General features: G+C 44.5%; 1 protein-coding gene and 1 long non-coding RNA gene across 2 annotated transcripts in view; one reads left to right on the top strand and one right to left on the bottom strand.

The window, feature by feature from the left end:
* Positions 1-7,404: 7,404 nt before the first annotated feature.
* Positions 7,405-11,519, bottom strand: LOC309356572. The gene is made up of 3 exons (XR_014162851.1): positions 11,404-11,519; positions 10,391-10,680; positions 7,405-7,863 (listed from the first exon to the last, which is right to left on the bottom strand). It is a non-coding gene; the product is annotated as an uncharacterized lncRNA (long non-coding RNA).
* Positions 11,520-11,766: 247 nt separating this feature from the next.
* The window catches only part of RAB40C (RAB40C, member RAS oncogene family), a 41,286-nt gene continuing 30,680 nt past the window's right edge, over positions 11,767-22,372 (top strand). Inside the window, exons 1-2 of the mRNA XM_081888075.1 lie at positions 11,767-11,914; positions 14,987-15,340. Coding sequence (XP_081744201.1) covers positions 15,187-15,340 — 154 coding nt within the window. The 5' untranslated portion in view covers positions 11,767-11,914; positions 14,987-15,186. The remainder of the gene's footprint in view (positions 11,915-14,986; positions 15,341-22,372) is intronic.

Genomic DNA, 22,372 nt, shown 5'->3' with positions numbered 1-22,372 from the left:
CTCGCTTCCCAGCAAAGAGGCACAATAGCTGTATCGCCTGGGCTCCTGGCCTGGCTGGGCTCATTTGCATCTCAATATTCAGCCTGTTCTTTCCTCGCTCACCAATTTCACAGCAAGACTGTTGTTTTAGCTGCGCTGGGAACAGCGTCTGTCCATCCGGTGCTCAGGAAGGCGTTGTGCCTTGGGTGAGCCTTTGCAGCAGCACTGAACCGGGGGGAGTTGTGGTCTGTCAGATTCAAGACCTCACAGTGGTGGGTGAGAGAGGGGTAGCACATCATGGTCCCCATGTCGTAAGGATGTATGGCATACCCTCTAACATTCCTCAGATGACAATAGGGACATTTCTCACTCCCCACAATTGACCCTCCTTAAACCCCCCCCCCCATTTTTGTGCGGCCCCCAGCAGAATATTTGTTATCAGAAGAAGGGTGAGTGCCCCCACCACTTTACTAATGGGACACATTACACACGTCCTCCACCATCCTGAGAAAACCCCTTTATCCCAGTTTTATTTTATTCTTAGGTAGATTTACAAAGAGAAATACACACCAATAAATAAAATTTGGAAAAGGGCAAGATTAGACACGGATACGCAAACTATCTTTTTTCACATCAAGACTCCTTGCACTCTGCTCCGCTCCCCCTTTCTTCCCAACCAAGGCAGCTGTGCTCTCTGCCTGCACCTCAGAGCCAGTGCGTGACATGGGGCTAGGCCTCAGCAGCAGCATCTTCTCCTCCTCCTCGCCCACTCTCCAGCAGCCACCATTGAAGGGAGTGGGCAGGGGGGGTGCATTGACAGTTGGAAGGCAACGCCCGGAGAGCAGGAGGAGAAATGCATCTGGAGCAAATAAGATATGCAGGTTTGACTGATAAGCGAAAGGAGTGCACTGCCAAAATGCTCTGGCAACACCCAATGAGGCCATAAGGCAAAGGGGGGAATATGATATGATACGTTACTGGTGGTGGGGTGGTTGGGAGGTGCTGCTAGGGTATAAAAACTGCTTGCTTACGTGTTTTAGGGGCCCCCAGCCTTTGGAAATAATTCCGCTGGTGGTCTCTGCGCAGATCACAATAAACTTTTTCTCCGAAGGAACTGAATCCCTGGTGCTTCTTTGTCACCTCTGCGTCCTGGGTAAGCGGGCAAATGGATCCCAAGTAATTAAGGCTTCAGATTTGGGGGCTCGTCCGGGATTTGCCCAAACCCATTGGACCGGAGGCCAGGCTCGACCGCGGTGAACAGCTTGGGCTGGTGCTCGCAGCTCCAAGCGCGCACCCTGCCAGTTTGTAGGGGGAGCTAGCCACACCGTCCCAAAGTGGAGACACCCGGTCGAGGGAGAAAAACGACGGCCGAGGAAAGGGACCCACAACGGGAGAAAGGTGAGCTCTAAGGGAAAGGGGCTAGAGTCTTGATCAACCTCACCTGGCCGTGGCAGTAAAAGTGCCGCCAGGAGGGTAGGAGGGGAGGACAGAGGGGAGCCTGTGTTGTGTGTGGTGTGAAAGGATGAATGTATATGTGAGGCCGGGGCTTAGCGTCCCCTTGGCCAAGCGTGTGTTGGATTGTGAGTTTCTTGGCAGCGCGAGCTCGTCCAAGCCACAGTCTGTAGCAAAACCGGTGTGTTTGAAGAGAAGTCCCATATAGGAGCAGAGTATTTTGTTAGACATGGGATCTGGAGGCAGTAAATGTACCCCTTTGCAGTGTTTACTGGATAACTGGAGAACAGCTACAAAACATGACTATTGGGGTTTTAAGTTGCAGAAAGAGAGACTTAGAACTTTATGTGAAGTACTGGCTGGCCATCAGAGGGCACTCTCGATCTGCAGTTAATAGACCCCCTGTGGCAAAATATAGTTAATGTTCACCCGGACCAGATTCCTTATATTTCCACCTGGAAAACTAATGTGGGAAAAAATCCCTCGTGGCTGGAATCCTGCCGCAGTAGAATAGACCAGGGCGCCCGCCTGTGTGCGGTCAGAATGAAGCCAAAACCCCAGGTCTTACAGGACCTGGAAGAAGAAGGTGTATTGAGACCTCCTCCCCCATATGCCCCACCAACGGCAGTGCCAGGGGAGGCCAAAGATGATGAATCAGATGAGGAAAAGGGAGAGGATGAGGAGTTTAGACAGACTATTGGAACGTTGACAAAGGGTGGAAAGAGGTGGACTGAAGAACAAAGGAAAAGAGTTAGAGATTTTGTAAATGACTTTAAGGAAGAAATAGACGTTAGTGGGCACTTAGTGAGTGCCGCAGAGTGTAAAAGGGAGCAATGGAAGAAGAAACAGAGACATTGGGAACAGGCTTGGGATAGAGCTGCCCTGCATAAGGCAGCCAAGAAACAAAAGGAGAGAGCAGAGAAAATAGCCCCCCTGCGCCGGGTTTATGACCCACCGGGACCCCCAGGGGTGAACGGGGCGCCAGCGCCACGAACATATACGGTCCAACATGTGCCTTTCTCAAGTGCAGATGTATGTAATTGGCGCAATCAGAACCCCTCTTTTGAGGAGAACCCAGCGAAAATTATAAAATTGTTTGAAGGGATTTTTAAAACTTATAATCCCACTTATGATTTACAATATCTCCTGGACTCACTACTAACTACAGAAGAAACTAGGAGAGTCCACACTGAGGCAAGAGCGCATTTGCGGGCTCAAAACCTGGGTGAGGTGGCCATAAATATCGCCTACCCCCCGAGAAACCCCTAACTGGGATTACCAAGAAGTGGGAGGCCAAAATTCTTTAAATACGTACCGCCAACATGTATTGACTGGGATGAGGCGGACCTCCCGGAAGCCTACTAATTTGATAATAATAATAATAATAAATTTTATTTGTATCCCGCCCTCCCCAGCCGAAGCCGGGCTCAGGGCGGCTAACAACAATCAAAACAATCAAACAATCAGATAATTGCACATTCTAAAAATAAATAAATAAAAAAATCCTTCCAGTAGCACCTTTTTTTGTTTTTTGTTTTTGTCTTGACTATGGCAGACCAACACGGCTACCTATCTGTAACTATTCTAAAAATATTTCATTATAAAAATCAATTGAAATCAAATTAATGGCAACTGATTAAGCAAGATTCTGTGCAGGTTGCCAGAGGAGGGAGTCAGGCTGTGCCCTGACCAAAGGCCTGGTGGAACAACTCTGTCTTGCAGGCCCTGCAGAAAGATGTCAAGTCCCGCAGGGCCCTAGTCTCTTGTGACAGAGCGTTCCACCAGATTGGAGCCGCAGCCGAGAAGGCCCTGGCTCTAGTTGAGGCCAGCCTGACCTCTCTGAGGCCTGGGACCTTGAGGATGTTATTATTTGCAGACCGTAGGTGATGAGAGTTAGGGAAGTGATTCAGAATCATAAAAGCCACCAAGGACTTGTTAAACCACCTGGCCGAGGCTGGATACTGGGTATCCAAGAAGAAGGCGCAGATATGTCAACCAACTGTAAAATACCTTGGTTTTGACATCTCTCACCAACAGCGAACTCTAAGGGAGGAAAGAAAACAGGCTATTATCCAAATACCAGAGCCAAAAAAAAAAAAAAACCGCAGGGAGCTCCGTGGTTTTCTGGGATCCGCAGGGTTCTGTAGGATATGGATACCTAACTACAGCAGCATTGCTCGGCCCCTGCATGAGTCAACTAGGGGAACAGAGAAGGATCCTTTTATATGGGGCAGGGAACAGCAGCAGGCTTTTCAGGATCTCAAAGTGGCATTACAACAAGCCCCAGCGCTTGGCATCCCAAACCCCGAGAAGCCTTTTACCCTGTTCATAGATGAAGACCAGGGGGTAGCCAAGGGAGTTTTATGCCAGAAACTGGGCAATTGGCAGCAACCCGTTGCATACTTGTCAGAGAGGCTAACCTCAACAGAACAAGGGTTGCCCCCCTGTATGAGAGCAGTTGTGGCAGTGGCCACCCTACTCACAAAGGCAGATAAATTCACGTTCGGACAAGACACCACTTGTGTGACTCCACACGCAGTCCCAGCCTTACTTGACATGAAAGGCACCTATTTCCTATCACAAGCAAAAATGAGGAAGTGCCAGATGTTGTTATTACATCCACGCCTGAAGTTTCAGGTTACCACAGCCCTTAACCCAGCTACCTTATTACCGGTAGGAGAAGGTGAGGGACCGACCCATGATTGTGTAGAGGTCATGGATGAAGTGTATTCCAGCAGGCCTGACCTGAAGGATGAGGCAAACCCACATTGGCCTTCATGGTTTGTGGATGGAAACAGCTTTGTTGAGGCTGGACAGCGAAAGGCAGGATATGCAGTGGTAGCCCTTGAAAACAACGTGGTTGAGGCCAGTTCACTCCCACTGGGAACCTCAGCCCAACTGGCTGAAATAACGGCACTTACCAGGGCCCTGTGTCTAGCAAAAGGGGAAAAGATCAATATTTATACTGACTCAAAGTACGCTTTCCTCACCCTGCATGCCCACGGGGCACTGTGGAAGGAAAGAGGTCTGCTCACCTCCAGAGGGGGTCAAGTGGCGCACCCTCAGGCGCTCTTAGACCTTCTGGACGCTGTCTGGGAACCTGAAGCAGTGGCAGTGATACACTGTTATGGACACAAAACTGGACCTAGTGAAGAGGCCAGGGGAAATCGCCTGGCTGACCGGGTAGCAAAGGAAGCAGCCCGGGGTTCATCCCCAACACCTTTCATTGGGGCCCTGGTACCAGAAGAAATTCTGGATAGCACCTTGAAACCAAGGTACTCTGCCCATGAGGTGGCTACTGCAGATGCTGAGGATATGGATCCCAGGATCATTGTCCCGGCAAGTAATTCAGCGGTACCATGAGTCCACCCATGTGGGACCTGATGACATGACCAAGCAGCTGGAAAAGTGTTTTTATGTGGCCAACCTTTACCAACTGGCTGCCCAAGCTTCCAGGAAATGCATGTTGTGCCAAAGGAACAACCCTAGAACTGGACACTTGGCTCCACCAGGAGTTCAGCACAGTGGGACGGCACCCATGGAGGACCTTGTTGTGGACTTTACTGAATTACCTCGATGTGGATTGTATCATTATTTGCTTGTGGCAGTATGTACGTACACAGGCGCCCAGCGGACGACCGCTCTGCTGGTATCACTCCGGACCTCTAGGCACGGCTGGAGAAGTGGATGGGAGGAGCGCCCGCCGGCAGCGCTCCCAACGTACCTGCAGTTCGAGTAACACCACCTGATAATGTTTTAAATTCCGAAAGAACTCTAGTGTGTATTATTTGGTGTGAGGAAGAGCCCGTGGGTATTTTGACACCAAGTGCCACCTACTCTTGTGGGTGTGTGGTAATCTACCAACCTTGGGCTCCTTCCCCGTGGGGCTTGTGTTTGCCCTCCACCCACCAAGGATATAGTCACCCCGCAGGACTAGAAGGGTTCTATTTGCATACTATAGGTTTTGATCCTTGGAGGTTTCCACGACCCCTTTTATCCTGATCGCCCTGAACGCCCAGGCAGGCCAAATCCTTCCCCAGACCCTTATCATGATTAAGGAATGGTGGGAGGAACCTTGGAACCATCGGGCATGGTGGATAGGGGTGACATGTACTGCCTTGATTATATGGATGCTGTTATATTTCTGTTGGCACGAACGCCATAGGTTTTCTGGAAGGAAGCGATCCCCCTCCATCCCCTTGATGATCCTTCTCCTATTTATGGTGGGAGAATCCACTCCCAAGGCCAAATGCTTCCAGGCCTTAAATCGTAATAGCATTTTCCCCACACATGAAATGAGAAGACAGGGGGCTCAGAGTCTCTATAACAAGTGGCTTCAATTGGCAGAAAAAGTAGCCCATGTTCCTGTACAAACTTGGGAAGGAAGGATGGGATATGTCCTACTAGACAATTTCCTCCCAACAGGGTGGCTCCGGGGGCTCTTTGCTATGCTTATGGGACCTTTGCTAATTTTGCTTTTGCTCTGCTTCTGTATTCCCTGCTTTTGCAACAGATGATGCAAAAAAAATGATGTCCCGAATGATGGGACCCCGTGTGATTGCCCTCATGCGAGAGTATAGGCCTATCCCTGCGAACGAACCTATGGATTAGGTTGTTCAGAAGAAGAGGAGGGAAATGAAGGGAGTGGGCAGGGGGGGTGCATTGACAGTTGGAAGGCAACGCCCGGAGAGCAGGAGGAGAAATGCATCTGGAGCAAATAAGATATGCAGGTTTGACTGATAAGCGAAAGGAGTGCACTGCCAAAATGCTCTGGCAACACCCAATGAGGCCATAAGGCAAAGGGGGGAATATGATATGATACGTTACTGGTGGTGGGGTGGTTGGGAGGTGCTGCTAGGGTATAAAAACTGCTTGCTTACGTGTTTTAGGGGCCCCCAGCCTTTGGAAATAATTCCGCTGGTGGTCTCTGCGCAGATCACAATAAACTTTTTCTCCGAAGGAACTGAATCCCTGGTGCTTCTTTGTCACCTCTGCGTCCTGGGTAAGCGGGCAAATGGATCCCAAGTAATTAAGGCTTCACCATGAGCTCCCCAAGGGAGGATGCCAGCAGCGGCCATGGAGAGGCAACAGGATGTTGCCTTGCCACCGCCATCGCTCGGGACAAGCACTGGCTCATCCACCTCCCTGAGCTTGGCTGCGCCAGCACTGGCAGGGGAAATGGAGACATTCCAGGATCAAATCAGAAGCCAGGATGGCTTTCATAGTTCCGGGACTGTCCCTGGAAAATCAGGACACTTGGAGGGTATGGTATGGGGGACATAAAGGCCAAGATGCAGCATGTGAAAAGACTCCAGGAAGTTGTTGTTGCTTTTTAAAGTGAATGTGTTATAGGGCTTTTATTGAGGAGCATTTAGAACCACCCTTTTGGTGGCCTGGTGAGAGCGGAAAGGCCAGAAGGGTCACATTTGGCCCTGGGCCGGAGGTTCTCAACCCCTGTTTCATACATCAAGTGCCCATGTGCCATGATATATTCTGTATTTGAAAGGCTGTCCAGTCCAAGCTGGCGGACTTTAAAGATAAAAGGGGAGGGGTTCAGGGGCCTTGAAGTTGCCCATGCAGACTAAGCAGGTGCACAGGTCACCTGGTCATATTTGCCACTTCACTACACAGGCAGATTTTTAAAAAAAGTTTTTTATTTATACAACAAGAAAAAAAAACCACACACACAAATACCAATTACAGATAGGTAGCTGTGTTGGTCTGCCATAGTCAAAACAAAACAAAATTCCTTCCAGTAGCACCTTAAAGACCAACTAAGTTAGTTCTTGGTATGAGCTTTCGTGTGCATGCACACTTCTTCAGATACCTAAAGAAGTATTTGAAGAAGTGTGCATGCACACGAAAGCTCATACCAAGAACTAACTTAGTTGGTCTTTAAGGTGCTACTGGAAGGATTTTTTTTTGTTTTGACACAAATACCAAATTACACACAAATTACAAAAATAACCATAGGCACATCATTTTCTTAGCAAACAATAAAACATCTATTGGTCTTAACACTAAAGACCCAACCTCCCGTCTATTCCATATTTCAAATTCATGTTACTTTTTGCCAGTATACGCTTTTATCATAATTAAACTTATTCTCAATAAATCTAATTTCTTATATCTACCTTGCGAGTATTACTGAAGTTCCTCGAATGCTGCAACAGAATTTAAACTACTATATTTATTTTTCAGATAATCTTTGGAAACCTCCCATTTTGAAACAAATTCCTGTTTTGATTTATTCTTTATTTTTCTGATAAACCATCTAATTCAGCATATTCTGTCAGCTTTTGGATCCAATCTTGTATAGAGGGGATTTCATTACTCTTCCATTTTGCTGCGATCAAAACATAGGCAGATTTAAGGGAGCGCGACCAGTTCACTTGCACTGGATGCTGAGCCAAGAGGGTCCTGCAGGGGGCGCTGCAACAACGACAGACAATGGAAGGTGAGTGGTAGGGGGCACCGAATTTTGGTGTCACATAGGGTGCCATTGAAATTTTAAAGCCCAAATCCCATCACTGTTCCCTGCTGTATCACTGGGTTGTATAAAAGTGCTGGTCCTACTCAGAATAGACCTACTGAAACTAACAGACATGCAGGGTGAAAGCCTGCACTCCTAAGCAACCTTACTGTGAATTTCAGTTGCGCTGAATCCAATGGAACATATTTCCAAGGAGGGATGGGGGATAAATTTAATTCAGTTCACATTTAAAGGCAAACCTACTTGATTTGAACTTTCCAAAACAACAGGCAAACTGAAACATAGCCATCCTTCAAGATTCACACTTCTCAGGATTTTGTAATGCAGTTCCCCAGCTGAGTAATGTGTGCAAAAATCTATATACTCTGGGAAAGTGCATAAATGTGCATAAATGCATGTATCAGTGAAAAGAACTTACAAAATGCATTATATCAGGCGAAAGTGTTTTGCAAAAATGTGCAGATTTGAATAAATCTGCTCTAAGATGCTGATAAAATCACAAACTGATGTGGCAGTATGGAGGACTGAACTTAAAATTGGGGGAGAAACAGAGAGAAGCCATAATGGACTGATTTGCACATCCTTATTTCTAAGTGTCTGTGGTTAGGATGAGGTTAGTGTGCCACCGCCAACCAGCAGGGGGCACTTGGTCCTTTTCTAATTCATCAGTACAAAAAGATGTGCCATGACTAAGCCATGAATGGATTAACCACAATGCTAACTAAGCTCTAGAGCTGACCTCCCAGACAAACTGAAGCCCCAGCTGGGGCATCAGTGTATGGGCTGGCCTGGAAAATAATTTCCCCCAGTCTGGCCCACATACTCCAAGCAGAGAGCTCACATTCTTATGCCAATCGGGGTGAGCAAAGCACAACACCAGTTGATCAATTTTCTTAATAATCAACCATGTTGTTTTGGCCTAGGCACATTGAATGCTGTGCAAATAAGCCATATTAGAATACTAGACGTAGGGGGATGTTGCAGATGGGACAGGTAAGGTGGGAGAGCAAGTGTGCGTCTCTGTAGAAAAGAGCTGTAGCTCAGCGAGCACCTAGTGTGCATGCAAGTCGCATTGGTATCTCCAAGTAGAGCTGGGACAAACTCCAGTCTAGAACAGGAGAGACTAGAGCCACTGCCAGCCAACATAGTAGATGAGGGGTGTGGGGACAATTTTCAGTCTGAAGGTCACATTCCATTGTGGACAACCTTCTGAGGCCCAAAGGATGGGTGGGGCCAGATGCATAAAGGAGCAGAGCAATGGAAGATCAGGACCATGGCCCACCCAGTCCAACACCTTGTTCTCACAGTGGCTGACCAGATGCCCATGGGAAATCCACAAGCGGGACCTGAGCGCAACAGCACTCTCTTCACTAGTGATTCCCATCAACTGGTATTCAGAGGCATACTGTCTCTGACAGTGGAGGGAGAAAACACAGCCTCCTTATCCTCAGTGAATTTCTCTAGCTCTCTTTCTTTTGTCTGTCCTGAATCTTCCAACATTCAGTTTCATTGGATGTCCACGAGTACTAGTGTTATGAGAGAGGGAGAAAAATTACCCAATGATAAATTGACATTTTTGGTGCTTTTATTATTCAGGGAATTGGCTGTGTTTACTTCCAAGGGATGTCGCATCCACATTTTGATTACTCCTACTCAACGAATAATATCCTTAAAATAATCATGCAATAATATCCTTATGCTGTAGAATGTTGTTGCTTTGCAAAGGTAATGATTACCTTTTTAAGGTCAAATAACACTTTCAATTTCCTGCTCAGTACCTTCCTTTGCCCTCTACCTTGCCTGAATGTAATACTTAACCAGCCTTGAGAGATGTTAAGGTTTTGCAGGGTATGGGCCTATCCAGATTGATGTTTTATTGCGGGGTATTCTGCAACATGTTCTTGTAATCTCAATAGTGCATTAATGATGGGTTTATTCTGTTTTAGTTTGTTCTGTGATGCTTCCCTAATGCTATAACATATTATTGCTATCCAGAAGGCCTGCAGAGCAACAAACGTGGGACAAAAATAAACCAGATTTGTGGTATAAAAAGTTACAGGATTTCCAGTTATGCGATATGCACTGATCAGAACTGAAGCCCCCAAACTTTTGCAGATGCAAGCAGTATTGAAAGCGGGATTATCTATGACCATCCCAATAACATTATGGAAACATAACGAATACAGAATTAAAAGGATTTCTGAGGAGCCTGTGTCACTGACATTTTTAAGATCTGCTTGTGCTGCTTGGCAGTCTTGCTGTGTGTGTTTTTTTAACGGTTTCTGTTGTCTAATTTGTTGTTCATGCTGCATTTGTTTTTTTATTAGGTTTGAATTGTATTTTACTCTTTTCACAGAAAGCCACCACAAGGAGTCTGGTTATGGGGAAGCATATACATGTTGTAAACAAATAACCAACAACACTTAATAGAATTAAAGGATAAATTGTTATCAAAGCCTTTCTAACCTCAGCTTATGATATCTCTGATGTTCCATGGAGCTGTGCAATGCGAAACAAGGATTCTCTCTATTGTGTCTGTTGAGCCCTTGGATGAGCTGCAATAAAGGACAATCCTTTTTACATGAAGGATGGCTTTTGAAATAAGGGACATCTGGCAACCCAACTGGGGAATCTCCCCTGCTGTAATAATCATCTCTTGTCCAGGCGGTGTTGTTGCAAACCGTAAATGAGGGTCTCTGCTCATCTTGAGAGTCCAGGGCTGCATGTAATCTATTCCCACCTCCTTTTGATTCTACCTTTAAAAAAACCCCAAACAGTTCCTTCAGTTTTTTGATGTGTCATAAGTATAAGATAAAAGCAAATAATAAAAATAACAAGCCATCAGCGTTATTTATTTAGGAGAGTGATTCACCTAATGCTTTGAAATATAATTGATTGACCAGCTGGGGCACTGCTTGGAATGAATTCCAGAGGGGTAGCAGTGGCAGTCTGCTGCAATTAAAAGGGGGGGGGGAGCTTGATTTGTCAAATATTATGCACAGTTACTGGGAAGTAAGCTTAGTGAAGCTTCTCCTTGAAAATTAGCCCCACTGATCAGTGGGACTTGCACCTCGTTGATCTGCACTGGCAGGCTGCTGCAATCCTATGAATAAACCCTACTGCACATAAATAGAATAATGTAGTTTACTTTGGAGCACCGGAAGTTGGGTGGGACCTTAAAGAATTCACACAGCTGCACTGTCTTTACACGTTTCCTCAGAAGTAAGCCCCACTGGATTCAATGGGGCTTTCTCCCAGGCAAGCAACCATGGTAGGACGGATCGCCACCACAGTGTGTCATAAACTGCCTAGTAAATTTAATAATAATAAATGTGGAAATGCTTCATTACTGATGACGAGAGCTCTGCACTTCCAAGAAAGCAATGCCGCAATGGATCTCGTTAGTCTTTTAAAGTGCCCAATCTTATTTCTATTCCCTATAAAACACGGCTCGCCCTCGCATATAAACTCTCACTCACTCTCTGTCTCTGAACAGAGTATAGCCAAATCCCAAACCAGGCAGAGTAGGCAGGTGAGCCGCGCGTCCTTTCCCTCACGCGCCGGCACCACAACTCCCAGTGAGCTTTGCGCTAACTCGGGCGCGGCCGTCAGTGAACGGAGCCGGCGCGTTGCGTGTCGGGACATGTAGTCGTTTGTGGATTTTTTCCTCCTCGCGTTAAAGGTCTCGAAGGCAAAGTGAGAGGAGGCTTTTTCGGATGCCCCCTCGTGATAGGCCGCGCCAACTTGACGGGGCGGGAAGAAGGAAGCCTATATAATAGGGAAGAAGGTGGACTGACGTACGGGAGAGCCTATGGTGTGCCGGCAGTGTCGCTGGGCGGGCGGACCGTGAGGGGGAGGCCTGTGGCGCTTGTCTTCTTGTCCCGAGCTTGAAAGGAGGTAGAAACAGCGGCGGCGGCGGCGGCGACGTTTGTCGTTGGAGACGCAACCTGAGGCGAGTCCCTTCAGCGGCGGGACAACCGAAGGAAGAAGGTGAGTGTCCGGAGCGGCGAAGGCGGCGGTCCTGGGCCTCCTTCGGCTCGCTTCCTCCCGCCTCAGAATTTTACCTCAGAAAGACGACGACGCCCCTATTTCGAGCGGGGGGTTATGTTTTGTTCCCGCTCCCCGGCATAACCACACCTCGGAGGACTGCCGTGTCCCTCCTGGCGCCCAGCCCCTCCACCGCATTGAACACCCCCCCGCCCGGCTCAGTTTTTTGAGGCCTGCTTCCTCCGTAATGGTCTCCAAAAGTGTTTGTTTTCTATAGTGGTTCTCTTCTTCATAACCTCTCTCACTCACGCACACGTATTCTTTCTTGCTTAAAAAAAACCCCAGCAACAACTTGGCACCCTTGACACGCGTCGAGGGGGATCCACACGTGCACACTCATACTTCTTCTGGAAGGGAAGGGCGTGTGCTACCTTCCCATGTGTTGACTTGTTTGTTTGTTTCTTTCAGTAGAACCACTCACCTCTGAACTTGGCACGCTTGACTGGCGCATGTGCCCCCTTCCTCCTCCTCCTCCTCCTCCTCTGCTGGGAGAGATGGTGGTGCTCTGGCGTTATTTATCTTGCCCTTGTATTTAAGGACTAGCCTGGTAGCCATAGGTGGCTGGCAATTGTGCGCTGGGGAGCCCTACTCAGGTGAGCAGAGTTGGTGGAGAAGGGATGGGAAAGCACCCAGCATAGAAACTAAGAGGGGTGTTATAGGAAGTCTGTCCCCTTCTCTGTCGCCAGGTCTGTGTCCCTCCTTTGCCAACCCTGAGTGGGCAAGAAAAACAAAATTGTAGGCTAGTAATTTTTACAAGGCTGCTTTTATCTTTACTTTTCCTGCATGAAGAATGTTTATAGCTTGATTTGATTTGCAGGGGTTGCTGAAAGTGCGAACCGTCACTTGTGAGGAAGTCATGAAATACTTCTTTTCTTTCTTCCTCCCCAAACTGAGCCCAGTGGATTGTGCATAAGCACTAAATCTGTTTATCTTTACTGCAAGAGTTTTCTGCCTTAAAAAAAAAGTTGAAATACGCTAGATAATGGGAGGAGAGAGGGAAAGTTCTGTCTTGTGGTTACAGAAGCTGGGTTGGCTGCCTCAGAGTTGCAAGTCATTGCTTGATGTTAACAGCTGTCAAGCAGTGGAAATGGGTGTGTGAATGCTCTTCGAGAGAGAAAGATATAGGAAGCCCAGAAAAGTGGTGTGGGGTAGTATAATGGCCAGTGCTGTGATTACTCCCCACTGGGAGTAAGCCCCATTGAATTCAGTAGAACTGAGTAGCCAGTTAGGATTGGACTGTAAGAGGCTGAGCCGTGAGTTAAGTCCCTGGTTTGAATCTTGCCTCTGTCATAAACTTGGTAAGTGGCCTTTGATCAGCATGGCAATGTCTTGCCTCCTAGCTTCCCCTACTCCACCTGCATTATGGAGGTTTATAACACTTAACATACCTTTGGGGATTGTTGTAAGGATTAAAACTATATAAAGTACATGAAGTACTTTGCATGCTTGAAAGCACTATTCAGATATTAAATATTTTTATTAAGTCTCCTATTCCCCACACTTGTTTCTGTTACTTGTGTTGACCCTTTGGTGAGGCACCGTTTAATCTATAATTACCATCCTTTAGACCCTTATCTGGATGTGCCTGCCCTCTTGTCAAAATCTTGTTATTTTTCACTGGGCCACTAGATTAGTACTACCAGTACCAGCACAGAACAGAATTCTCAGCTTGCCCATAAATATACATAAGATATTGCAGGAAGGGGGAAAACCTGTTCTTTAGGCTGCCTTTTCCTGATCAATAACAGGGGTTCAAATAATAGTATGCTGCCACAATCTCCTCTTCCATCAGTTCCACATCCTTTACTACCCCACACTTCCTCTTGTAGACTCAGATATGTCTTCTGTTCTGTAGTCTGGTGTCCTGGACTTCATCTTTGGTGCGGCATTCCTTTCTTTGCACACTTTCCAATCTCTGTGGCTTTGTGCTTTTGTCTATACCTTGGTGTGTGTGCCTTCCTCCTTCCCCATTATTTTGGACCTCTCCCTTGCATGATACACACAAGTTCACGCCCTTGTTAATTTAATGTTAAACTACCTCCCATTTCTCCAGTGTCTGACATAGAATATAATCTTACAATTTGCAAGCCTATACAAAAACTCTGAGAACAATTAACAAGTTTACCATGTTACAAAAACAGGTCACTAGAGTGTATTGGTGTAATCTGATTAATACAGACTGTTTACCCCTTTTTAATCCACTTCTTTGGGAAGCATCTTGCTCTAACCTAAGTGGGTACTATGAATGGATTACAAAGGAAGAAAGAGTATTATGTTTCCAAGAGACAGGAGTTGGGAAATTGACAGTGGAATGAAAATATGGATATTACGAGAGTGTCTTATGAATTCTAATTGCCCATCAATGATCTGGGAAGTTAAATCTAACAGACCTGATTTCTTTCTTAATATGTGTAATCTTGTCAGGATTCTTGAGATGTCAGCGTATGGACTAGAAAAGACACTGAAAAAAGTGTAGGAAGCTTAAGATCAGCTGTGTGTTTCTGTGTTTACAAATTACAGTTAGATATTGAAGAGGAACTCAATCTATTGTTCCTGGCTCAATCTCTTGCTTTACCAGTGAATGACTATACTTGTACCCCAATCTTCCCCAGCTTTAGTAACCTTCAGATGTTTTAAACATCATCTCCCTTCAACCCCAGCCAATGTGGGCAGTAGTCAGGAATGATGGGAGTTGTAATCCAACAACATCTAGAGGTCACCAGGTTAGAGAAGCCTGCTATACCCAGTAGGTTTCATTACACAGTATATATCAGAGGCAGCCCCTTTCATGCTATGTGAATCCATTGCCAATAAGGTGTTTTGTACAGGTGCTGGCCACCTCCCCACCCCCCAAATTGGGTGTCTGTGAGGAGAAATAGTACAGCCATTGCACTTATGTTGGTGTTTGGCAGCTCAAAAAAAATTGAACTGTGCATTTTCTGCCTGATAGTTCAGGAGTATGAAATGGAAACAAAGTAAGTAGGCCATCTTTCCCCTCCCCGCCTTCCCTTTCAGGACCCAGCACATTTTGACAGAAGATTATTCACAAAAGATGGAGAGCCTGCTGTGAGAAGAATCATTCATCTCTGCTTTGTGCCTGCCTGTGGAAGGACAGAATTACACTAATTCTCCCAAGATTGCCTCTGAAAGTTTGGTATCGTGTGCATCTTTCAGTCTGGCTGTGTGTTTAGTATGCGGATTCTACCTCTTCACTAATGAGAGGGAGAATGGGAACCCAGGGCAGCCCTGTGAAGAGCTATGATTATCTGCTCAAGTTCTTGTTGGTTGGTGACAGTGATGTCGGCAAAGGAGAAATCCTGGAGAGCCTTCAAGATGGAGCATCTGAATCGCCTTACGCATACAGTAACGGTAAGCAATCTTAATAAAAACACTCTAGCCAATATCTTGCATTAATTGGGGTTTATTCTTCATTTGTAGGATGTAGTATTGTCTTGTTGTTTATGCAGGTTGGTCTCCATAACCTGAAAAATAACACTTTGCATAAAATAGCTAGAATAATAATTTAAAAAACCTAACTAGCCCAGATCTTTCATGTTATTTGCTTTGCTGGATCTTGGTGTGGTGTTGTATTTTAGGGTATGTGTGTTGGAAAAGTTCAAATCAGCAGTGTCACATTAATGTGAAGGTTGTGACTTGGTTTCTGAAATCGCCTTGCAAATCTGCCTCCCAGTGTTGTGCTGTGGGAAATGATTCAGTTACTGTTTTGGTGTACTTTGAAGTGTTGACTTAGAATTGCAAATCCTGCAGTGTTAAAAAGGTGGCTCAGAAGCACAAGGCACTTTGTTGTTCAGACTTCAGGTGATGGGAAAGAGAATCAAACCGTACTCTGTAGGACAACGGTTGGAGATCCAGTTTAAAACCTGATTACATTTTAAAGTGTGTGCCATGGAACAAGTTAGTTAGCTCAAAATTCATACCATTTCTGACTTGAGCAGGAGGAGTACATATCTATATCTGACTCTTTTGCATAAAGTCTTAAGAATTTTTAAAGCCTCACAAGCCATTAACAGTTAACTAAGAGACAAGATGTAGCATTCCTGTATATTCTTCTGCTTCTTTGGATGGTAGTTAACATGTAACTCTGCCTGGCAGTGACTGTGTCCTGTAGTGATTTTTCAGTCTGTCAGAGCTCTAGCCATCTTAAACGCTGAATGACTGCCTGGGGGGCTTGACAGCAGAAAGGAAGCATCCGCACCAGCTCTACTCCCAGGGCTTCAGCACTTGGCACATGACACCTACACTGAAAGCAACTGTATGTGACGCTCAAAGTATACAGTGTGGAAGCAGACCTGCTTAAATGGGGCTGCCCCCAAGGAGTAGGAATGTCTCATGTTTTAGTAAAATGGGTTTACAGAAAGCTGACTATTCTGTGCTTCCTGCTCTTGCTACCTCCTAGAATCTCTTCTTCACTGCCCCTCCCCCAATGTGTTCCACTTGCCAAGCTCACTTCTAATATTGTGAGCTTAGCTGAAGAGAAAAATAGTTGAAAAGGACAGGTCAGAAAATTGGGGAAGTAGGCATCAGGAATAGTTGACACCTCTCATGCCTTTACCTGCTTTGCTGGGGGCGGGGGGGGGGAGGATTATCCAATACTAGAGGTGACTAGGACAGACCTAGGTTTTAACTAGCTAGCCTACTGTCATCACATGTTTTAATCTGGTGACGGTTTGACTTCCAGCTGCTCAGAGTCCTTGCTGGCCACAAAAATGTACTGTTCCAGTGGCTGCTTTAGCTGCTGTAGGTAGAAATGGTTGCATGAGAAGAGGCACGACTATGTAGAGCTGTGTTCAGGAGTCAGCTAGGGAATGAACAACATACTTGATGCCACAGACAAAAAACTTATTTAGGGAGCATAAATGACATCTTATTTCTCAAATATAGATCACATCTAAGTAAAAACCTCTAGTGATGCTTCAGAATAGCATTTTATGTAGATCATACAAAATCAGAATCAGCTAAAAAAAAAACTAATTACAGCAGTCTAGGCAAGAACTTTTGTCCACAGACAGTTTTTCCGTGTCATGTGGCCAAGCCAGTAAAGCGAGATGAGTGCCGCAACCCCAGAGTCATCCACGACTGGACTTTACAGTCAGGGGTCCATTTACCTTTACCTTAGGCAAGAACTTAAAGATCTGAAATGGAACAGCAGCAGTCTTAACATTCTGGTAGGTCAAAAGCCTTTCAGAACAAAATCATTTTTGCAGGCTTACAAAATACAGTGGTGCCCCGCAAGACAAACGCCTCACAAGACGAAAAACCCGCTAGACGAAAGGGTTTTTCGTTTTGGAGGCGCTTCACAAAACGAATTTCCCTATGGGCTTGCTTCGCAAGACGAAAATGTCTTGCGAGTTCCTGCGGGTTTCCCCCCCCTTTCTCCCCCCCTTTTTCTAAGCAGCTAAGCCGCTTATCAGCTGATCCGCTAAGCTGATAAGCCGCTAAACCGCTAATAGCACTAATCCGCTAAGCTGTCAATGGGCTTGCTTCGCAAGATGAAAAAACCGATTTAAAACTTATCTTAAGAACTATTGTAAAATTTCGGAATGTTGAGATGTCAAAGGATATGAGATACAGAATTATAGCGGTTAAATCTAAAATATGAGAAAATTTAAGGAAAAATAGCTTTGAATTTGAACGAAGGTTTGCTAAGAACTGATATTTTAAAATTAAGGATGCAGTGAAGGGGAGGTTTGGGGAAGTCACATTATGTGTCAGTTTGTATTGTTTTGTTGTTTTTGTTTCGTATGTTTTGTTATTTTTTATGTTTGTGAAAATTAATAAAAATATTTAAAAAAAAAGAAAGAAAGAAAAAAACCGCTATACGAAGAGCCTCACGGAACGGATTAATTTCGTCTTGCAAGGCACCACTGTAAAAGGTGTCAGTACAACCTTTCATACTTGCTCCTTTCTTATCCTCTGTTGAAACTGAAAACTGGTATCAACCCAGAAGCTGTCTGCAGATAAATGCCAGCTCCCTCGGCCTATAGAGCGAGATGAACGCGCAACCCCAGAGTCGTCCGCGACTGGACCTAATGGTCAGGGGTACCTTTACCTTTATCAGGATACTTAAGTTCTTTCAGATGTGATAACCACCAACTTAGAAGGCTTTTTAAAAGGATAAGACAAATTAATGGAGGATAATGCTAGTCATGATGGCTATATGCTACTTCCAGGATCAGAGGTTCCCTAGCTCTTACCAGCCACTGGGAAAAGCAGCAGGAGAAGTCTTTTTATCCTTGTGTCTTACTCATGAGTTTTTGATAGGCATGTGCTCAATTACTGTGGGAAACGGGATTCTGCACTGGACAGGGCTTTAGTTTGATCCAGCAGGGCTCTTCTTATGTTCATAGCTGCTATTTACTTTGCAGTTAGCCTTTATCTGTGGTCATTGCTGCTAGGTTTTTGAACTGGCAGCAATAATGCTGCACCCGAACTACAAAATTTAAACATGCCAAGGCTCTTGTCCAAAACCTAGAAATATCTGAACACAAAATATCTATTTAAACAAATGTTCTGTCGTGCTGTCCATTCCTTGCCTTTAATGCAATTTTATTTACAACATTAAATCACCCAGACCCGAACCAATTCTAGAGGCCGTTGCTTAAGAATCAGCTGAGGCCTGCTACATGAAATTGCTCATCATAATGTTGATACCATCAGTTTTGTAAAAGCTGTTGCTCTTTTGCAAGTATTGCTGTAATTTGGAGAAGAAATATTGCAACACTTGACTTGCATCACTTGGCACTAGAGCATCTACATTAGTTTTGACATTTCATGAAGGCCTAGAAAGTTGTTGCAGAGGAATACAAAACTTGATCCCTCCGACCTCCCCCTTCTCCTCCTCCTTTCCCTCTCTCTCCCTCTCGGCAGTGTGCAAGTATTATCTCCTATTTGGATCAGATGTCTAAAGGGCATAGACTGAATGGTTCATATGTAAATCTCATTTCATTAACAGCCAGCTCCTCCGTAATGAAGGTCTTCCAGCTGATGTCTGCAAAACTATTCTGGTGAACCATTGCAAATGTGTCTTTCAATTGCAAGTAGTTGGGTTGTGAGGAGGAGCAACATGATGTATCATAAACCTTCACGTCTGAACTCTATTTGTTATCCAGCTACTTATGTTAGGTGCTTGTCCTTATCAGACACCTGATGATATGTCTCTATTCAGTGTGCATGGTGAAGGAATGAATGCTATAAAACCATCTTCCTCTTCTTGCTGTTGATTGACAACAGCCACAAATGGCAGTTCAGCTGCATGACCAATATCTAAGTATTTGCAAGGAAACACAGAGCTGGGCTCTTTATTATTATTATTATTTATTCAGTTTCTTACATTCTTCACCTCAGTCTCCCAGAGTGGATTCAGTTTAAAACAATTACAATCATACATACAGTGCTTTTTTATATAAAAAAATGTTTGGGGGTACATACATACATTATATAGATATGGTGTCAAAGACCAGGTTAAAGAAATGCATCTATTGTGCTTTCACATTTGCAGGCTTCAAAATGCTTCACTTCCTCATAATCAGTGTTAGCTGCTGTTCCAGGAGCATAGCAAGCTGCTTTTTCCTCTTAGGCCATTGGAGAATCTAGCTCACCATTGTCTACACTGACTGGCAGCTACTCTCTGTGATTTTATACAAGGGTCTTCCCCAGCCCTACCTGGAGATACTAGGGATTGAACTGAGGCCTACTGCATACAATGCATGTGCTCCACAACTGATCAGTGGCATATCCCAAATCAGAATGGTTAAAGTGTGATTACATAAATCGTGATTCTGTTCTTCCTGTATCGGTACATGTAAATTAATGTATTCCAGAGTAAATGTAGATAAACTATTCCAGAGTTGTTCAAGTGGTCTGATTTGTGGATTCTGTTGCCTTGATCGTTGCTCCCCCTAATATCCCTTTATGTGAGAATGGAGTGTAAATAGTCTTTAAGCCTTCAGGATCTGGTAAACTCAGAGAAGGCCATTTATCCTGTGTAATGCAGCTCTGGGGGAACATGAGCTATATCAGTGCAACTAAGTTTAATATTGTGTTGACATGTTGAAGTTTGAAACCGTTATCCTGAGTTGTGAAAAAATGATCCTACCTTCTAAAAAAAAGTATAGAATAATCAATGAGGGGTCATGAATATTGAAGGTTAACTGTCCTTTTTTTTGTTTCTTACTTTTGACCCTGTTGAATTTCCCCATCCCCTCTTCATGTGTAAGCATGTAACTTGCAGAGATCAATTTATTACTTAAAGGTAAAAGATAAAGAGGGCATTTCATGTCAGAGGCATCATGTCTGAGAAGACTCCCTCTCCTGAAGGTGTGGGCCTTATATGATGAATAAATGACTCATGCAAGCTCAGATGGAAGAACATCATTCTCCAAGCCCTTGTTGGTAACTTGCAGGACTAACCCAGTGATTTAAAACATTTTTCCTGGTCTTTATAAATTCAGGGTTTTAAAATGGAAGACAGGTAAAGCAGGAGATTCATTCCAAGTTCATTGGACAAAGTTCCAACAATCAGCTGCTGCCTCTTGGAGCTTGTTTTTTCCCTTCATTCCCCCTCCTGCCTTTCCCTTTTGTAAGCAGTACCCCATTAAAAAGATAAATACTTTTAAAAGACACTTTAGATATATGAGTAGGCAGACTAATATTTACTCTTTGAGTGCTTTGAAGAAGTATCATTTTGTCTTTTTAGACACCCTTTTATGAAGCTAATACCAAGGATATTTTGACACGCATGATGAGATGGGACAAAAGATTGTAAATAAAGCCATGTTGTCTATATTTTCAAATTGGGGCAAAATGAATCAACAGGGATTCAGTGGAACATCATAGAGCACACTACTACTAAAAGCTTTTAGCAATTGGATGGTGGTGTTCTACACCAAGTCTGGAAGAATTTCTTTGGCTGCCCGCTCTTCCAAGCCAATTAACAGTTTGGGATCCAAATACCTGAAGGAACACCTCTCCCTGTATTAATCTGCCTATGCCTTAAGAGCTCCAGAGGAAGCTTTTCTTTGCATTCCATTGTTAGGGGAAGTGTTCTCTGTGGTGGCACATCACTATACAAGCATGACAGACACCAGTGTTCGAATTTTCTTAGTTGGGCATTTTAAAGTTTGCTTTGTGTTTGCTTCAGCTGCCTTTTGTTTTTGTTTTTTTATAAGCTTTGTTCTGTTTCTTTCTGTTTTTGTCTATAAGTTGGTGGCTTAATTTTGTGCTGTACCCACCCTGGGGGATATTTATACGAAGGCAGTTCTTCTCCAATTCTAACAGCAGTCTCTCCAAGGAAATGTTTATCTATGGTTTAGCTTAGATAGCTTTCACATAATAGCTAAAGAATCTGGAGTTCACACCAGATTTCTGTGTCTTGGTTCTCTTGATTTGCTTTTTACTACCTTTGTGCTATTCTGTCAAGGCCTCTTACTCAGAAGCAGCATTCCTTTAGAATAATATGTATCCAATTCTCCATTTTATCGTTCCTCCATCACACTCAAGCTAACTCCAAATGTTCTATGAGAACACTAGAAAGGGAATTTAGCTTCACCTCAGGTGGTCCTCTGAGGTTAATTTGAGGAGTGGCCCATTGGTTCAAGGGCAAGCAGTTATCTCTACATGAGGATAAGCTGTTGACTTCTGCAAATATTTTATAATCCTTGGGGCATATACCGACTCTTTCAGTGTGCAGCTATTTTCAGTCATCTAGTGATTTTTTGTTTTAAACAAACCTCTGCATATAATACAAGGGTATGAACAGAATCTAGTTGTGATGGCTTTACCACCCATGATGTGGGGATACCAGTGCACATCTCAGCTGAACTGATATTGGGTTTGAGTGGCCCTGGTGAGCTTATCTCAGGGCAGGCAACTGTGCACCAAACAGCTGGGGGAGCAGCTACCATTTTCATTTCCCACAATTCCACCAAAGCATCATTGCTAGACTGTAATAAGCTTTTATCTGCTGTCAACTTGTGAATTCCAAAGTAATCTGACAGTGCACAAGCATCTTGGACCTAAGTAGGAGACAAGCCCCCACAGTAATTCCTTGGAAATGTAAAAATATTTACACTGATCCAGAAGATATTAAATGTCTTGGGAAATAGGGAAATGGAGTGGTTAGTTATGCCCACTGCCCTAGAGTTAATGGATTAAATAGCAATGTTCTTACCTCTTTACTAGTATTGATTTGTTGTGCTTTTCTTCATAAAGCATATCAGAACCTGGATTATTGAAACTAGAGGCTTCCAAAATGCATTTTCTTCCATGTTATTACTTTAGCTGACTACAAAATTGTGTTGAAATTAAAATAAAACTTATCCTTGAAGAGGGCAACCAATAAAGGAATAATAGACAAAGCTTGTCAATTAGAGAAAATTAAAT

Source organism: Podarcis melisellensis (genome assembly GCF_964234715.1).
Source record: "Podarcis melisellensis genome assembly, chromosome: 14".
NCBI classification, from domain to species: Eukaryota; Metazoa; Chordata; class Lepidosauria; order Squamata; family Lacertidae; genus Podarcis; species Podarcis melisellensis.
Note: the sequence above shows the minus strand (reverse complement) of the source record. Positions and strands in the feature narration are given on the sequence as shown.